Source organism: Orycteropus afer, unplaced genomic scaffold (assembly GCF_000298275.1).
Source record: "Orycteropus afer afer isolate SDZICR_OR568_19922 unplaced genomic scaffold, OryAfe1.0 scaffold00558, whole genome shotgun sequence".
Taxonomy (NCBI): domain Eukaryota; kingdom Metazoa; phylum Chordata; class Mammalia; order Tubulidentata; family Orycteropodidae; genus Orycteropus; species Orycteropus afer.
The window spans coordinates 165,025-182,629 of NW_006922145.1; the positions used below are offsets into that span (position 1 = coordinate 165,025).

General features: G+C 48.2%; 1 protein-coding gene across 1 annotated transcript in view; it reads right to left on the reverse strand.

Moving 5' to 3' along the window:
- Window positions 1–2,782: 2,782 nt before the first annotated feature.
- PDS5B (PDS5 cohesin associated factor B) overlaps window positions 2,783–17,605 on the reverse strand; it is a 147,856-nt gene continuing 133,033 nt past the window's right edge. Inside the window, exons 25-32 of the mRNA XM_007955954.1 lie at window positions 15,543–15,657; window positions 13,817–13,949; window positions 13,507–13,626; window positions 12,569–12,631; window positions 11,723–11,868; window positions 8,198–8,303; window positions 2,982–3,421; window positions 2,783–2,894 (exon numbers count right to left, since the gene is read on the reverse strand). Of these exons, the coding sequence (XP_007954145.1) occupies window positions 2,783–2,894; window positions 2,982–3,421; window positions 8,198–8,303; window positions 11,723–11,868; window positions 12,569–12,631; window positions 13,507–13,626; window positions 13,817–13,949; window positions 15,543–15,657 (1,235 nt within the window). The remainder of the gene's footprint in view (window positions 2,895–2,981; window positions 3,422–8,197; window positions 8,304–11,722; window positions 11,869–12,568; window positions 12,632–13,506; window positions 13,627–13,816; window positions 13,950–15,542; window positions 15,658–17,605) is intronic.

The window sequence follows — 17,605 nt, forward strand, 5'->3', positions numbered from 1 at the left end:
TGGAAGGAAGATGGGGCAATCTACTTCCGTAGTGATACCGCCTCGGAAACCCAAGGAGGGGTCGCTATGAGTCGGGTCCGACTTGACAGCACATAACAACAACAACAACATTCAATGACAAAGTGGCCACTCAACGGAAGGTCCCATCAGGACAAGAACCGGGTCTGTTTGGGCCACTGCACTCCCGGCACCTGGTGCGAGTGCTCTCTGGAACCCGGAGTGGAGCAGCCACACAGAGCAGGAGCCCCACCCAATCAAACGGTTCCATCCCGGTAACGTTCATTCTCAAATCTGAAACCAGCATATTACTTCTATAATGATAGAAATGACACAACACAAAATGTCTCTTATTTAACTCATGTTCAAACTCAGTAATTTTTCACTGGGATGAGTTTTTCAGGAACAGCAGAGGTAATGACACAGAAATAATGAGTAAATCTTTGTCACCTCCACTGCTGTCGGGACAAGGAGAGCAGACACATTTGTGGCGTGTGCCGTTGGACCAGCTGTCTGCTTCCCAGCGGGTCAGCCCACGCCACAGCCGGCTGCAGGGCTCCTTCTCTGTACTGATTCTTAAAAGAAATACTTGTTTGTCTTGGAACACTCATGGGAGGCCTGGTGCAAATTTAGAAGATGAACACAATAACCATTTAAGTCCTTCATTTGATGATGCTCAAATATAAAAATATTAAAGTTCTGAGCTTGAAAGATGTGTACCCCCCATTATTTCCTTGTTATAAAATTAATGAGGGGAGTTTGATATTCATTATGCATCTTTCCTTGGCTGAATCCAAACATGTTTATAAGCTGCCACAAAAATTTACTTACCTGTATTTTCTATCTGAGAAAAATAAACTAACTGAGGCAGAAGTACTGGCTAGTCGCTCAGGCAGCTCCCTACCTGGGGAGCACTGAGGACGCCTGACCAAGGTGTGCTGGGCTCTGGACAGTGAGCTTACCGTGGGATACGGTCACAGAATCACTCTCAGAAAGAGTGCCGGATTTCTTAGGACTATCGCAAAGACCTGCTATTCTTTGCCACTTAAAAAACATACTCCTAAATCTACAAATTACACCACTGATGCTCACATCACATTCATAATCCCGGGCGCCAATCTGTTATTGCACTTCCCTTATATAGACGTGTATGTGAAAATCCAAAACACACACACACACACCCAAACCAGTGCAATCCCACTGCCATCCAGGTGATTCCAACTCATAGCGACCCTTATTGGGTTTTCAAGGCAGTGTATCTTTATGGAAGTACACTGCCTCATCTTCCCTCCACAGAGTGGCAGGAGGGTCTGAACCACCAACCTTCTGGTTAGCAGTCAGATGCCTCAGGCACTGCACCACCAGGGCTCCTTTATGTGTGTGCACACGTGTGTACGTATGTATACACACATGTGTACACACACGTGTGCGCCTATGCCTACATGCATACACATATGTACACATATATGCATATATACACATATATACGTATGTATATAGACGCACACACGTATAAATTACAACCACTGCCACTGGGGTAATTCTGACACACAGTGACCCTATAGGACAAAGGAGAACTGTCCCAGAGGATTTCCAAGGCGGTCATCATTATGGAAGCTGACTGCCACATCTTTCTCTTGTGGAGTACCTGGCAGGTTCTAATCGCCAACCTTTCACTTGACAGTCGAGTGCTTAACCACTGTGCCAATAGGACTCCTTACATAGAGACAGAAATGTTCATCAGAAAACAAATACAACCAAGACATTAAGAACTTGAGATCAACATGTGAAGATTAATTTCCATGAATATAATTTAAGAAAACTGATGTCTGTTACTTTCCTGGTATAAGTTCACAAAAATAAAAGTAGAGTGTGAATGGTATTGTGCTTTTTTTTTTTTTTAAAAGAAAAGTTGCTGAGTGGAGACATGAAGAAAAACTGTCATGGGCAGTGCAGAGGCAACATGCTCATTGCACCATGAATTAAAAATACGTGACCTCCTCTTTAGGTACCATGAAGTCTATACAGGAAATGAACCAAACCCAAACCACTGCCGTAGTCGATTCTGACTCACAGAGCCTCTGGAGGACAGAGTGGAACTGCCCCACAGGGTTTCCCAGGCTGTCAATCTTCACAGAAGCAAAGCCCAAACCACACCCACTGCTGTGGAGTCCATTCTGACCCACAGCGCCCCTAGAGGACAGAGTGGAACTGCACCACAGGGTCTCCAAGGCTGTCAATCTTCACAGAAGCAAAGCCCAAACCACACCCACTGCCGTGGAGTCCATTCTGACCCACAGCGCCCCTAGAGGACAGAGTGGAACTGCACCACAGGGTCTCCAAGGCTGTCAATCTTCACAGAAGCAAAGCCCAAACCACACCCACTGCCATGGAGTTGATTCTGACCCATAGCGCCCCTAGAGGACAGACTGGAACTGCACCACAGGGTCTCCAAGGCTGTCAGTCTTTACAGAAGCTGACTGTTTCTCCCACAGAGTGGCTGGTGGTTTCAAACCATCCACCTGCTGCTTACGAGTGGTGCGTTTTAACCACTGTGGCACATATGGAGTAATAAACTATTTAATATTCATATATAAACCTGTAGAAATGAATAAATGTTCCCAGAGGGTTAGCTGGGATATCAATCACCTAGGTAAGTTTATAAAAATTTTATCTTACCTCACATGATGGGGCTAAACACAGGAGGATTTAAGCACAGCCCGCGCCGTATTTACGTATCTGTGAACTTTGACAGAGTGGTTCGTCACTTACTATTATTGATCACTTACACGTGTTTGGGGGGCTGCGACGGGGACGGCGTTTTGGATGGTCTTCCTCGTCCTTTCTGTGCTGTGGACTGGGTGGGCTCAACGGCACTGGCTTCAGGAGATTCGGCTCTGCTTTGGGGAGACCAGGAGGTGGAGGGCGTCACCTGAGTGGCCGCCTGGAAGGACCGCGTTGTGCAGGGCCGCGCGCGCACTCACCTCTGCTGAGCCCTCCTGGATGGCCGCTGCTGTTTGCTCCTCGACTTCGGCTCCGCGTTTCCGCTTTGTCTGTCGTCATCCTCCTCCTCCTCTGTGGCCGGGGGTCCCGATTTTTTTTTGCTTCCCTTCTTGGAACCTTTTGTGGTTGGCTCCTCTCTGGGGCCCCCTGCGCCCAGAGGCTTGGGTGGCCGGCCCCTCTTGCCCTTCTTTGGTGGGCTGTTCTGTTCATCCTCGTTCTCCAGCAGGTCCTCCCGGAGCCGCTTCTCCTCGGGCCACGGCGGCTCTTCTGCCTCGGAGGCCGGGAGGCCCCGCTTGCGGCCGCGCTGAGTGCCCTTCGGTTTCTGCTCCTGGACCGGCTTGCTCAGGTCGTCCACGCCGAGCTTCTCCTCGGGGTCTGTGACAGGCGCTTTCTTCCGGCCTCTCGGCTTTTCTAATTCAGACTAGGAACAAACATGAGCCCGATTTAAAACAGAAAATTAGTACATGTGTTTTGCAGACTAAAATGATACAGCCTTTTACTGACTTCTATCATAAAATAGTATATCAACAAGGTGCACAGTCTTTAAACATATCAGAACCTTAACTACTAACTGCCTTTCATTAATAGGATTTTTTAAAAAAAATTCTCTGGGATAAGAGGCAGCTTTTTCTTCTTATTTTTTCAAAGGGGAACCTCTTAAGATCAGTATTTTATTAAATAATAACTTTGCGTGAAGTATTCTGTCCTGAAAAAGAAAATTTCTGGATTTGGTGCTGGGTGCTATTGGACCAGGTGAAGTGGGTCTATATTCATAGTCCAGGGAAGAAATTCCAATTCTACCAGAGCGCACAATGTGACTGAAAGTATCAACTGTGCATCTATAAGGTACAGCATTAGTGCTCACACCACCATTGAAGGCCTACCGTTATTCTGTAAGTAGAAGTTGTAAAATATGCAAGTCAAACATACAGATCATCTATTAAAATTTCTGAATCAGACATATGCTTTTTCTCAGATACAGGTAATTAACAACAAAACCAGCCCTCCCCAAAATAAAACTCATTGAGTTTCCAATTTAAAATAAAATCCTAGTCTCAGTTGAGAGAATTTACAAGTTAGCCGCAAATAGAGGAACTGAGAAAAGAAGGTGACATGCATGGATGGATGCTGACACCATCCACACATGTACCGACATGTACATGTGAACACTTACATTATCCACACACACACTGACATGTACACATGAACACTTACACTAATCACATGCACTGACATGTACACGTGAACGCTTACACTAACCACATGCACCGACACGTACACATGAACACTTACACTAACCACACACACTGACATGTACATGTGAACACTTACACTAACCACACATACTGACCTGTACCCGTGAACACTTACATTATCCACATATGCACCGATATGTACACATGAACACTTATGTTATACACACACAGACATGTACACATGAACACTTGTTATCCACACACACACCAATACATACACATGAACACTTACACTAAGCACACACAGACATGTGCACATGAACACTTATACTAACCACATGCACTGACGTGTACATGTGAACACTTACATTATCCACACATGCACTGACATGCACATGTGAACACTTATGCTATTCCCACACACACCAACATGTACACGTGAACACTTACACTAAGCACATGTATATGTGAACACTTACATTATCGACACACACCGACATGTACACATGAACACTTACATTATCCACACACATACTGACATGTACCCGTGACGTTATCCAGACATGTACACATGAACATTTACATTATCCACACATACACTGACATGCATGTTATACACACACATAGACATGTACACATGAACACTTGTTATCCACACACACACCAACATGTACACATGAACACTTACATTACCCACACATACTAACATGTACCCGTGAACACTTACGTCATCCACATAGACATGTACACATGAACATTTACATTATCCACACATGCACTGACATGTACACATGAACACTTATGTTATCCACACATATCGACATGTATGTGAACACTTATGTTATCCACACACACACACATGTACACATACACTAACCACACACACTGACATGTACATGTGAACACTTGTGTTACCCACACATGCACCGATATGCACATGTGAACACTTAATGTTATCCACATACACACTGACATGCACACGTGAATATTTACATTATCCACACACACACACACACGGGCATGTGCATGCTTACACTATCCACACACACACAGAGACACAGTTAAGTACACATGTTTTCAGCACCAAATTAGTCTCCAGGAAGGGTATAGTGATTTACAGTCTTAAAAATCAGTGAAAACTAAACAAAAACTATGTTTTGTGTGTTTAATTAGTCATCTGCTTTATCTGTCTGTGAACGGCCTAAACCATTTCCTCGGTCCTGCGTCTTCCGTCTGTGTCTCCTACAGTCCTAGTACTTTTATCTCCACTTTTCTACCCTTGGTGCATGTTTAATTTCAATTCCCACTGTATCCTGTTGTATCACAGGACGGGAGGTGGAGCCAGCTGATGGTGTCAGAGCCGCTGATCTGCAGCCCTCTTCCGCGTTGTGTGTTAAAGTGCGCCACTGTTTCTGCCTGTTACTGTGCCAGTGCACAGCATTTTGCTACTCACACCTGAAGGCCTGTGTCCGCTGGGCTGGCCCTCCCGACCACCCTCCGTGCTACACACCCGTTTACCCTCCCACATGCACTCAAGATGAAAGCGCACTGCAATTTTACAACTTCCTGGTCATTTAGAAAGAGCCGCCATCTCCCCTCCTTCCTGTCCCCACGCAGGCACGCGGCACGCCTGCTCTGTCCTCAGGACTTCTGTGGCCCTCACTTTGATGGTTTCTTCACAATGGTTTCCTCCTACTTCTTTTGAAGACTGTATCTAGATGTGTCAATATATACAGAGGCCTGAACAACACAAACGGTTAAGAGCTCAAGTACTGGCCAGAAGGCTGGCAGTTCAAACCCGCTCTGAAGCACCTGCGAAGGCAGGTCCAGTGACTGGCTTCTGGAAGCCCACAGCTTTGAAAACGCCAGGAAGCAGTTCTCCCTGCACACGCGGGGGTGCCATGCGCCAGAACGGACTCAACTCAACAGTGACTAACGATAACAACGTCCACACACGTCACCGTGCTGCTGGTTGCTGTTAAAGAACACTCCTTTTTCCCTCATGGCTACAGGTGATACGAGGCAAAATGACCAGAGCAAGGTGAGTGACATACCCACAGACACCATTTATTTATGACGTGAACGTCAAGTATTAACCACTGCTACTCAGAGAAGGGGAGATAAAGACAAATTAACACTAAACTGAAAACCATCCCCTCCCGTGTTAAAACGCTACCACCGTTTCTGGTGAGAGGGTGTTAAAGTCTCAGGTTTTGGCAAAGGCTGGTGGCTGACAGGAAATCCAGCAGCGGCTTTCAGTACCTTTGAGTGTTTCAGGTGCGACCACCTTAGCAGTAACAAGTACTCTGAGTACTTCTCATAGAGGACGCACGTCACCCCCATCCCTGCCGCAACACAGGGCAGAGGCCCACATTGCAACCACACAGCTAAGCCCTGCTGAGCTCAGGGAGCCAAGGCGGCCCACACGAGAGGGAGGAGTGGTTCCGCAGAGCTCCCCAAGGGAGAACTAAATAGGGAATTTACAGGCTAAAAATACGAACAAGAGTCAACAAAAATCCCATTTCCCAACTCTAAGGGAGGGTGTGTGGGGCTACCGTGGGCGAGGGTGGCCTTGTCAACCATTCTCACGGAGGAGAGAAGCTGCGAGCTGCCCGCTGAGGGCGCGTTCAGACCCTGCTGAGCAGATCCCTGAACAAGGAGGAACTCCTGCTCTAGGTGGGAGGAAGTAAATACCTTGCCCATTCCAGGATTCGCTCCATAAACCCAGATAACAGGATCCCTTTCCGGCCAAGCCATCAAGTTTTAATTCTGCTTGGGTGAAAATTTTTAAAAAGCTAATAAACAACAGAATTTGCAGTAAGGACTTAGTAACAACCTTAGAATTGTAAGTTGTTTATCCTAAGCGAAATGGGAAACAATGTGACAAAATGAATTACTGGTGAAACCTGAAAACAACAAATTCTTGGGAGGCCTCAAGTTGGCCCAGCAGAAGACAAAATCAAAGAAAAAAAACAAACCCATGCCATCAAGTCAATTCCAACTCAGTGACCCCCATTGGGTTTCCAAGGCCGTAAATCTTTATGGAAGTAGACTGCCCAGCCTTCCTTCTGTGGAGTGGCTGGTGGGATTGAACTGCCAACCTCTTGGTTAACAGTCAAATGCCTTAGGCACTGCGCCCCCCAGAGCTCCTGGGAAACCAAGAGGAAAGGCAGTAACACTTGAGAGAAAGCACAGCTCAGTCCTCTCACTAATCCTCTGCCCCTACTATGTGGGTGGATTCCAACAAGTTTGTTTTTGTGGTTATGATCGTCATCAATCACAATTATCGTTCCTAGAACAACAGTAACACGGCAGCGGGACACCACGTTCTGGGTGACTCTTGTCCTGATGAACCTCACCAGCTAACATCCACGCTGACAGGTAAGGACGCCAGGGCGGAGGCTCTAACTGGTGACTGAAGGAATGCCCAGAGCTTAACCACACACTGAAATCAGCCCCACTCCTGGCCTGAAGGGGACAACATAGCCGCGTTCTGCGGCTGTGCTGACACTCTACCCCCTGCCTCCAAGTGACCCTGACAAATCTGTCGATCACACAAGTCATCACTGCTGCTGCTAAGATTTAAAAGTCGATCCAGGACTTCATGAAGCATGTGGCACCTTCCACCTGTCCCAGCAGCTTTCTAAAGTTTGGCTCCAGAGTCAACCAAATGGAGAAGCCTGCAAGGACATCCACTCCAGTTCTCTCTAAGGCCGAATCTAAACTTACTATGTTTCAAAAAAAAAAAAAAGACAATAAAGCTGAACAAGCATTTCTGAGTATGGAATTGGCATGTTCGATTCCAAAGACCTAAAAATGAAAGACCACTTATCAGAATGAGCCCACAGACTGAAATGACACAGGCGAGGACAATTACACAGCCAAAGCTGCGACTGAAACATGACAAACGCAGACGTCAAACTGGAGAGTCATGGGAAAGGGCTTCGGTGCAGCAATGACTACGTGCTGCGTCCAGCTGCCGTGAGGCACGAAGAGCTCACCCGAACGAGGTCAGCGTCGTCTCTCTTGTCGCTCTTCTTCCCCGGCAACGGTGAAGGCATCGTGTAGTCCTCATTCTCACTGTGGTCCAGCTCAGAGCTATCGAGCCTTGTAACAAAGACACATGGGGCTGTTATTACAATCACACACGCTTATCCCTGCTCCCTGGTGGCACCGTGGAGCTCCCCAGGGAAAAGCCCCTTCTTCAGAAAGGGTCCCTGTTACACAGTGTATTCAGTCCATAAACAACAACAGCACGGCTACTTCAACCTAACAGGGAAACCAAAGAGCACAAGTTAGGTTTACTCCTAAGTTACTTTAAAACCTAAATTTGATTGAGGCGAAACACAAAGCAAATGAAAACTCTGACAGGAAGCTGGACTGGCCAACACGCGACCTGCCGGGTCCCCTCACTCCTCTGCTTCTCCCCACTGCAGGTCTCCTTCTCTTAGCAGTGGCACCCTCTAACACACACAGTTACCATGTTTATCATTTACTGGCTACTTTCCCAGCTAGCGTGCTCTTGTCAGTTTCACTCACCACTGTACTGGGCACTTGGATCAATGCCCAGCACCGTAACCTCCATAAATCCTTGTGGAACGAACAGTACATACTCCCAGAAAGACATGTGCTAACCTGTCCTGGGTGATCTCATCCGTACCTAGCTTTACAAATTGTTTGTATCTGAAGAAATTACTCCACAGGACAGTCTACTCAAACCATGCCTTACCTACCCTGAGACCAGAAGAACTAGATGGTGCCCCACCATCACTACTGCCTGCTCTGATCAGGTCACAGGAGATCGATTCCGACAGGTTGGGAGAAAAATGTGGAGCAGAACCTCAAATTGTTAAAAAGTCTAGACTTACTGGACACACTGAGACTGGAGGCCTCCCCCCAAGGCCACTGCCCTAAGACACTCTTCCAACCTTGGACCTTGAACCTGAGGTCACCTTGTACCTAAATAATAAACTGGCTTAAAAAATAATGAATGTCACCTGCGAGTACTATGCTCCTTTAAAAAAATCACGTCATGAGACCAAACGATCAGCAATGACTTTAAAAAAACAGAGGGAGAGTGTGTGTGAGGGGGCAGGGAAACCTGATGAGTGCAAACGGAACCCCCAGAACAGGATCCCGAGAAGGCCCAGAACTGAGAGAACCCAGCCAATCACTGAGCAATTTATGTAGAAACTACTGAATGGGAACCTATCCTGTTCACCAAAAACATAGCAAGATATTATTTTTTTTAAACAAAAACCAAAACCATTTATTGTTTTTCAAATGCTGTTGAACCCCAAATCTCACTCTCTGGTCCCACAGCTGCCATGAGTCCCGCACTCACATATCCAGTTGCCGACTCAACAATTTCCTTACTTCCTGGTAGGTACCTCAACTGTACCATGGCCAAAAGAGTTAAGCAGGGTAGCCAGAAGCTAAAACAAGTGTTTGAAGAATATTCTGAAAAGTGCAGTCGGGAAACTCTCAGTGATAGGCTGGAGGCCCCTGTTTTCAGCAGCAAAGGGAGACAGGCCCAGGGCAACACACTGAACCATCCTGACAGCAGGAGCTGAAGACTAAGGCCGAGTCTCCATTTTGTAGACAAGGGACGCCGACAACGAGCTCTGAGGTTAAGGCTCCATTCTGTCAACAGGCGGAGCCAACAAGTTCTGAGCAAGGGTGTGACCTGACCACACACACACAAAACCAAACTCACTGCCATCGAGTTGGATGTGACTCATAGCAACCCCTCCTTGGGTCTCTGAGGCAGTATCACCACCGAAGTAGATTGCCCAACCTTCCTTCTGAGGAGTGGCTGGTGGGTTTGAACCACCAGCCTCCTGGTTAGCAGTCAAGTGCCTTAGGCACTGCGCCACCAGAGCTCCCACAATGTCATTTCAGAGCTTTGCCGGCAGTGACACACTCGGTGGGAAGAATACAAACGAGCAAACAAATGCCACGGTAACTCAAGAAGATGAACTAAATTACGACAGCAGAAAAGAAAAAGATAAAACACTGTGAAGAAAAAACTGGCACAACTCAGCAACCAGATAGACATACATCACAGAGAGAGTCGGAGACAGCCCGAGGCCCTCAGATGGTGGGACAGAGTAGAGTGTCTTTAATTACAACTGGGAACTCAAGGAGAAACGCCAATACTAAAGGAAACAAATTGACAGAAACGTTTTTGATCACGTGAAGCACAAAGCCTTCCATTAGAGAATGTCTAACTGACAAGAATCAGCAAAGGTCACTTGGGAATTAGCCACTAACACTGGGCATGAAATCCATCCAGGAGGATCCAAAATGAACAAGTTACAAGTGCAGTTGCTTCTCCTCCTAGAGCAGCCAGGTCAATTAAACAACGGGCCTCCTTACACTGCAGACAGCTTTTGCAACGTCTCTTCCTTTCTTTACTGACTGGTCACCAACAATGTCGACACCAGCGTGATCTTCCAGAACGACTTGGTAACATCCGTGCGTGGTGGCACTCAGTCCTGAACGACACTCTGCTGCCAACAAACAGCTCACTGAGTGCTTGTGCTAAAAGCAGTCAAAGCGCAAATTGGGTTTTTTTTTTTCCATTCTTAATAAAAAAACTCCTCCAGAGCATAATTTGAAAGCACTTAAAAAAAAATGCAAACTACACCAGAGTCTGACTATCTGCCCCTTCCACCAGGTGGCTATAGACACTGCTGTGCTACCGCATGTTAAGCAGGCCTTCCTAGCAACACGCCAGCAAATGTGAACACCAATCTCTTGGGGGAGACACCCTGACACTGCTGTACCCTTTGTCCCCGTCAGGCAGGAACGTGTTGTGGAGACTCCTGCCCTCGCCCACTTGTCCTGTGAAATGACTGCCCTGCACCGCACCGCACCGAAGGACCAGGAGCGAGCGGCTCCACGGTCACTGGACACTCAGGGTGGGAGTAGCTCAACGCCCCCAACACACCTCACCCAAACAAGCTAACACACAAATGGCTGAGACCACACCCCCAACGAGCGAGCACCAAACACGAACGTGTCGAAGGCACTCCCGTCACAGGTGACTGTTCGGCCGTGCGGTGCTTTAGGCCATATCCTCTGAGATTATTTAGCCCTGAGGTAGCATACACATGACGGCTGTTTCCAGTGAGTACCGGCCTTTGGTTCTGTTCCCTGGTGCGTACTGCCCTTTGATCTATTCCCTGGTACATACCGCCCTTTGATTCTGTTCCATGGTGCGTACCACCCTTTGGTTCTGCTTCCCTGGTATGTACGGCCCTTTGGTTCTGTTCCCCAGTGCGTACCACCCTTTGATTCTGTTCCCCGGTGCGTACCGCCCTTTGGTTCTGTTCCCTGGCATGTACCACCCTTTGGTTCTGTTCCCCAGGGCATACAGCCCTTTGATTTATTCCCCGGTACATACGGCCCTTTGATTCTGTTCCCAGGTATGTACAGGCCTTTGGTTCTGTTCCTTGGACGTACTGCCCTTTGGTTCTGTTCTCCTGTGCGTACCGCCCTTTGATATGTTCCCCGGTACGTACCGCCCTTTGATTCTGCCGGGAGAGCTGGGGTTCGAGCTGCTGCTCGCGTTGCTCACGGTCTCCATCCGGGAGGACTTGGTCTGCGACTGCTTCCCTGCCGACGACAGCGGCTTGTTCACAGCCCCGAGAACGTTGGTGGTCTTAGGCTGAAAGGAGAGACGTTGAGTCTCTAATGAAAACTAAAAGAAACTGACACGTCATAACATACATCAAAACCAAAAAAACCAAACTCACTGCCATCTAGTCGGGTCTGACTCATAGTGACCCCCACTGAGTTTCCGAGGTGGTAAATCTTTACGGAAGTAGACTGCCCTGTCTTCCTTCCGCAGAGTGGCTGGTGGGTTTGAACCACCAACTTTCTGGTTAGTAGTCAAATGCCTTAGGCACTACGCCACCAGAATTCCTTTTCGTAACATACACCTCTCTGTCCAAGTATTTTCACACAAATCATGAAAAACGGGCCTACCCTTAAGCACCACAAATCAAACCAAACTCACTGCCACTGAGTCAATCTCGACTCATGGCTACCCCTCCCTGGGTTTCCAAGGCAGTAAATCTTCACAGAAGTAGATTGCCCAGTCTTCCTTCTGAGGAGTGGCTGGTGGGTTTGAAGTGCCGGCCTTCTGGTTAGCAGTCAGATGCCTTAGGCACTATGCCACCAGAGCTCCTTCTAGCTTGTATACAGTAAACTACTTTATTGCTAGTAAATAAAATACAGTGACTTCTTTTTCCTACTGAGACACACATTTTTCAAGGAATACAAAACAGCACAATTGTGTCCATCAAGCACACGCACCGAAACAAACTACCACAGAATCAAAATGAAAAGTGCTTTTCGAGACATACTTTTCCGGGAGTGAAGAACGATTTCATTTCTGGTGGCAGATAATTTTTGGTGTTACTGAAGTTCTACGAGCAAGGGAAAAGGAAGCAGTCAATTAGTACTCAGTCACTGATTTTAAGTACTGTCTAAGCCTACACTAACCTGGTGCTGGGACCTAGGTTAACAAAGTGCACCTGCGCGCCACTAGGCCAGAACCCATCAGAAACAGTGTCTGCCACGACACCCTCCGGGGAGGGGTCTCATCACCCACTGCAATCTTGCTCACACCCATGGGATGCCCCCACCCAGGCAGCCCCTCTAGCTGCAGGGTGAGCCCCAGGGCTGCTCCAAACCTCCCTGTACACGGGGTCTCGCAGAGTCAGTGAGAGCCGGGGCAACCCTGCCTGGCCCTCTGCCTGGGGAAAGGTCTCGGTCTTTCCAGAACTCTCCATGACTCAATGTGCTCAGGTGCCCTAGGCATCTCTAGGACGGGTCCTGGAACACCACCCGTGGGCGCTATGAACAGCAGTCGAGTTTTGCGAAGGACAGTTAGGGACATACGGGTGCTCCCAGGGTCTGTTCTCTGCTTACCTCCTTACCCTCAGTTGTGAAGGACATTTGTGGGCTTGTGACCGCAGACCGCACCCCAACATCCTCCTCCTGTTCAGTGGCCACCGACCCACAGACCTGTGCTTCGGTCAGCTTTTCCCTGGGCTCACAGGCCGCTTTAACCCTCTCAGCACATGCTCTAGACCACCCTCACTCAGCTATGAAACGTACCGGCACCCTGCACCTTGGCCCCCTTTCTGGTCCTGACCCATGTATTTAGGACTTGTGGCAACCACTCACTGCCTCCAGCAGCGGGCCACCTCTGGACACTGACCCATCTGGGTTGTCCTACAGCCTGGCGCTGGAAACACGTTTTACTCCAACTTCCGCAAACGAGTCCCCCAAACCCTACCTTGTCAGGCTGGGTGAAGAAACGTGCTGGGAGGACCGGGTCTTTAGGAGATTCAAGACTGTATGTGGTGCTCTTTGACATGATGATGTTCATGGCGACATCACACACCGTGTACAGCTTCTGCAAAGGCATCAACACAAAACAGAATAAAACAAAGTAGGGCCTTCGGCTGCCTTCTCAGACTCTAGAGCAGCCACCCGCTATGACCCGAAGTGTGCACATCTCAAGGCTGGAAAAGACTGCTGTCATCTACAATACCACACCCAACACCCAACTGCTTACGTCAACACGGAACCAAAGAATCACATACTTCGTTCATTTTTGCATCATCTGGTCCTTGGGCATCTTTTGTTTGTTTGATATTTTCTACCATCTTTCTGATAAATGCATGACTGTTATTTTCATTTTTAGCCATTAGTATTTCCAGAACAAACCAAAGACACCTAAAAAAAAGAAATACAGAAGAAAAAAGATCCTCTGTTAAATGCCGACCCAAGAACTCCAGTAACAATAAAATGTATTGAGATTACAAGCCCCGGGGGAAAGCGGACAAGAGACAGCTATGGAGCAGCAGAGGGACAAAATGTCCTCAGATGTTCTCTGACAGGTCGGCAGCCAGGTGTGAGCTCATCAGACCCCTCTGCAGAGTCTCATTGCTTGTCCCATGGAAGCAGGGTGCAAAGGGACATTAATGGTGAGGAGAATGATGGGGGAAGGCGGCCAGCAGGGTTTGTGGGCCACACATAAAGGACGCCTCAAACAGCCTCGACGGACTACCGTCCCGATCGGGATTCCGCGAGGGAACGTGGCCACCCTCGTCGATCACTGGGAATCTTCATCCAAAACTCTGAGAGGAAAAAGGTAACAGCTGACAACTAGACAGGCAGCCTTCGCTTTACCAGAGGAAAATCAAGAGAGAGTTTCCACACCCTGGTTTTACAGTTAATTGCATACAATTCTATTCCATAAAGATCCCAAAGTGCATTGCTGTTCTGTTATAGACAGAAAGGGACAGAGTGACAGTTGACATGCAGAGGGAAAAAGTAACGGGAGAAGGGAGAGAGAGCGCCAAGTGTTGTCGGGGTGAAAACCAGCTTTCAGACCTCACATGTCTGGTAAGTTCTTTGGGGGTGGCCCACTTTATTAGTAGCTATATGGGGCCTCTATAGAAAACCAGCCAAAAATGCCTACTCAACTCCAAAGAATATGTTATTCCAATTATTTGTCTAAAAAATAAGTTATTGGGAGCTCTGGTAGCATAGTGGCTAAGGCACTTGACTGCTAACCAGAAGGCTGGCGGTTCAAACCCACCAGCCACTCCTCGGAAGGAAGGTTGGGCAATCCTACTTCCGTAGTGATACTGCCTCGGAAAAAAAGTTATTAAAAAAAAAAAAAAGCAAGAGCTATTTCCCTTTAACAGGACACTAAAGGCCTAATAATTTCTGTCACTCTTCATGGTGAGAGAAAGAAGACCAGGTCTTCACATGTATTTAAAGAACTGTGCTGGTCTCAGGAAGGTTTGTTAAGTCCACACACAGGCCCTGTCCAGTCTCTTCAGTCTCTTCATCGGCCAAGACCTACAACTGTCACAAACGTTAAGCACAGTACTGCCAAGGAAGCAGGAAGAGGAAGGATTCCCCAGTTCTCCACTTGATCCGTTATTAAACGAGAGCCTTCTCTCTGCCTACAGAGGAAGGCAGTTACTCAGTGCAGTAAGGTACAGGGCGACTCGTGGTGTGTGCACAGAGTTGCAGGAGGAAGTGGGAAATGATGAAACTGGAACGGAAGCTGGCCGACTGCGTCTCTGCAGACTGGCAGTGCAACCCAGGGCGCAGTGTGCTCAGTTCAGGGCAGGACAAACAGCTGAGGAAGCACCGGGAAGGTGGGAGGGAGAAAGCCAAGGAAGACAGCCATGGAAGGGACGAACAGAGCCCTCAGTGCTGAAGGACGTCCAACACGAAGGTAACCGATCCAGCTAGGAGCCCAGGGAAAAACAACTCTCAAACAAACATGGGAATGGGGCCCCAAAGTCTCACTCTTTAACATCTTTGAGCTGTTCGATATCCTGCACTTTGACGTAATCCGGGTCATGTGCCAAGAGGTGGATGGTATACGGGACAACGTACTCAGGTAGAAGAGACAGTAATTTCTCTGAAAAAGAAAAAAACAACAAAAATCTGGGTTAGAAAACCAAATCTGTGTTCACTCTGTTGTCTCTTTGACATCTCTCATCCCCCACCGGCTGCCACACCGTCACCAGGAGAAGAACAGCCCGCAGCCCTTGGCGCTGCGGCACAGCATGAGTTACACACAGCTCCTCTCCAGCACCCAGCATCACACGCATGCCTGCGACGCCTGCTACACGGGCCCCAGTCCCTACCACACGGGCAAGTGTTTCAGTTTCCAAGTGCATATGGAAAAAGCAACCCAAAGGAGCGAGATTTACAACCGACAGACTCAATATCTAGTTTTCCCGTTACAATGAGTGACCCTAATGTTTAACACTCTCTTATAAGCTGCTGACAAAACGAAGAACTTCTAACAGAACCTTGCAGTCAGCATGGTCCAAAACTGGGAAGCAGAAACTAACACCATGTCTAACTACAGAAGGGCAGATAAGAAGAAACACCTAAGTTTCTAGGAAATTTTAAATAACAAAGAAACACCTTCTCAGTGCAAATATTCTTTTCTCAAATTTGCTGAGATCAGCACATCCCTTAACAGAAGTCGGTTATAATCCTAACAAACACTAATGAAGAATACTCAGAAAGACAATTCCTTGTATATTTCCTATTCTGAAAATCAAGTTTTATAGCAGATATTCAAACTGAAGGATAATAATATCATGTTGTTTTTAAGTGCCATCAGCTCTGACTCATAACAACCCTATGTACAACAGAATAAAACACTGCCTGGTCTAATAATATCATATGCATCAATAAAAACCATACCCACTGCTGCGGAGTGGATTCTGACCCACAGCGCCCCTAGAGGACAGAGTGGAACTGCCCCACAGGGTCTCCAAGGCTGTCAATCTTCACAGAAGCAAAGCCCAAACCACACCCACTGCCGGGTCGTCGATTCTGACCCCCAGCGCCCCTAGAGGACATAGTGGGACCGCCCCATGGGGTTTCCAAGGCTGGGATCTTTATGAGAACAGACTGCCACATCCTTCTCCTGCAGAGTGGCTGGTGACTTTGACCTTTTGGTTAGCAGTCAAGTGCTTTAACCGCTGTGCCGCTGTGCCACTGGCGTGCCTCGCACTGAGGAGGTTAGAAAAGCAGACAGTGGTCCTGCTTGGCAAGGCACGGTGCTCCAGCCCCAGGATTTGTTCAGTTGCCACCACAAGCACAGGAAGTGAGCGCCATCACACCCACACTCACGGATGAGGCACTCTCCTGCACCCACACAAGTAGCACCAGGCAGACGGGGGCAGGACGTGGGGATAGGGAGCAAGGGGGTTGGGGTCACGTGGGAACATCCAGCTTCTATCTAAACCAGTCTGGCTGGTGCAAAGCACGCCTTGGTTCAGTGTGCCTGCTTACAGGTCTGGAAGGTAGGAGGTGATTTCTAGACAGGTGACAACGGAGCCAAGGAGACGGCTGCAGTGTGCCAAGCACTCCTGGGTACAGGGACACCAAGTTCACAGTGGAGTGTGGTCAGAGAGAGCTAGACACCGGGAGACTAACGCCAGGGGAGTCTCCACCTCACCGTGTGAGAATAAGGGGTGAAGCACATTGATGCTGGGGGTGGGGCAGGGCCAAGTGGGTGTTAATAGCAGTCGGGAGGCTGTAGCCCAGGCAGGGACAGGGCCCAGGCAGGGGAACACTCTGATCACCCCATTGACATGCGACAGGGGAGGAGAGTAGAGAACATGTGTTTGGGACACCTGGAGAGGAACTGATAGGGCCTGGGGACAGATGAGCGGAGAAATAACACCGGAAGGATGCTCACAATTTCTTGACCAGACAGCTGACTAGACTGAATGCTGTTAAACACGGCATAATGTCAGAGAGATGTACGTGCTAACATGGCTGGGGCGACAAAGCGGATGCATACATGCACGTATAAGTCAGCGAGACGCACAAGCAAACACGGC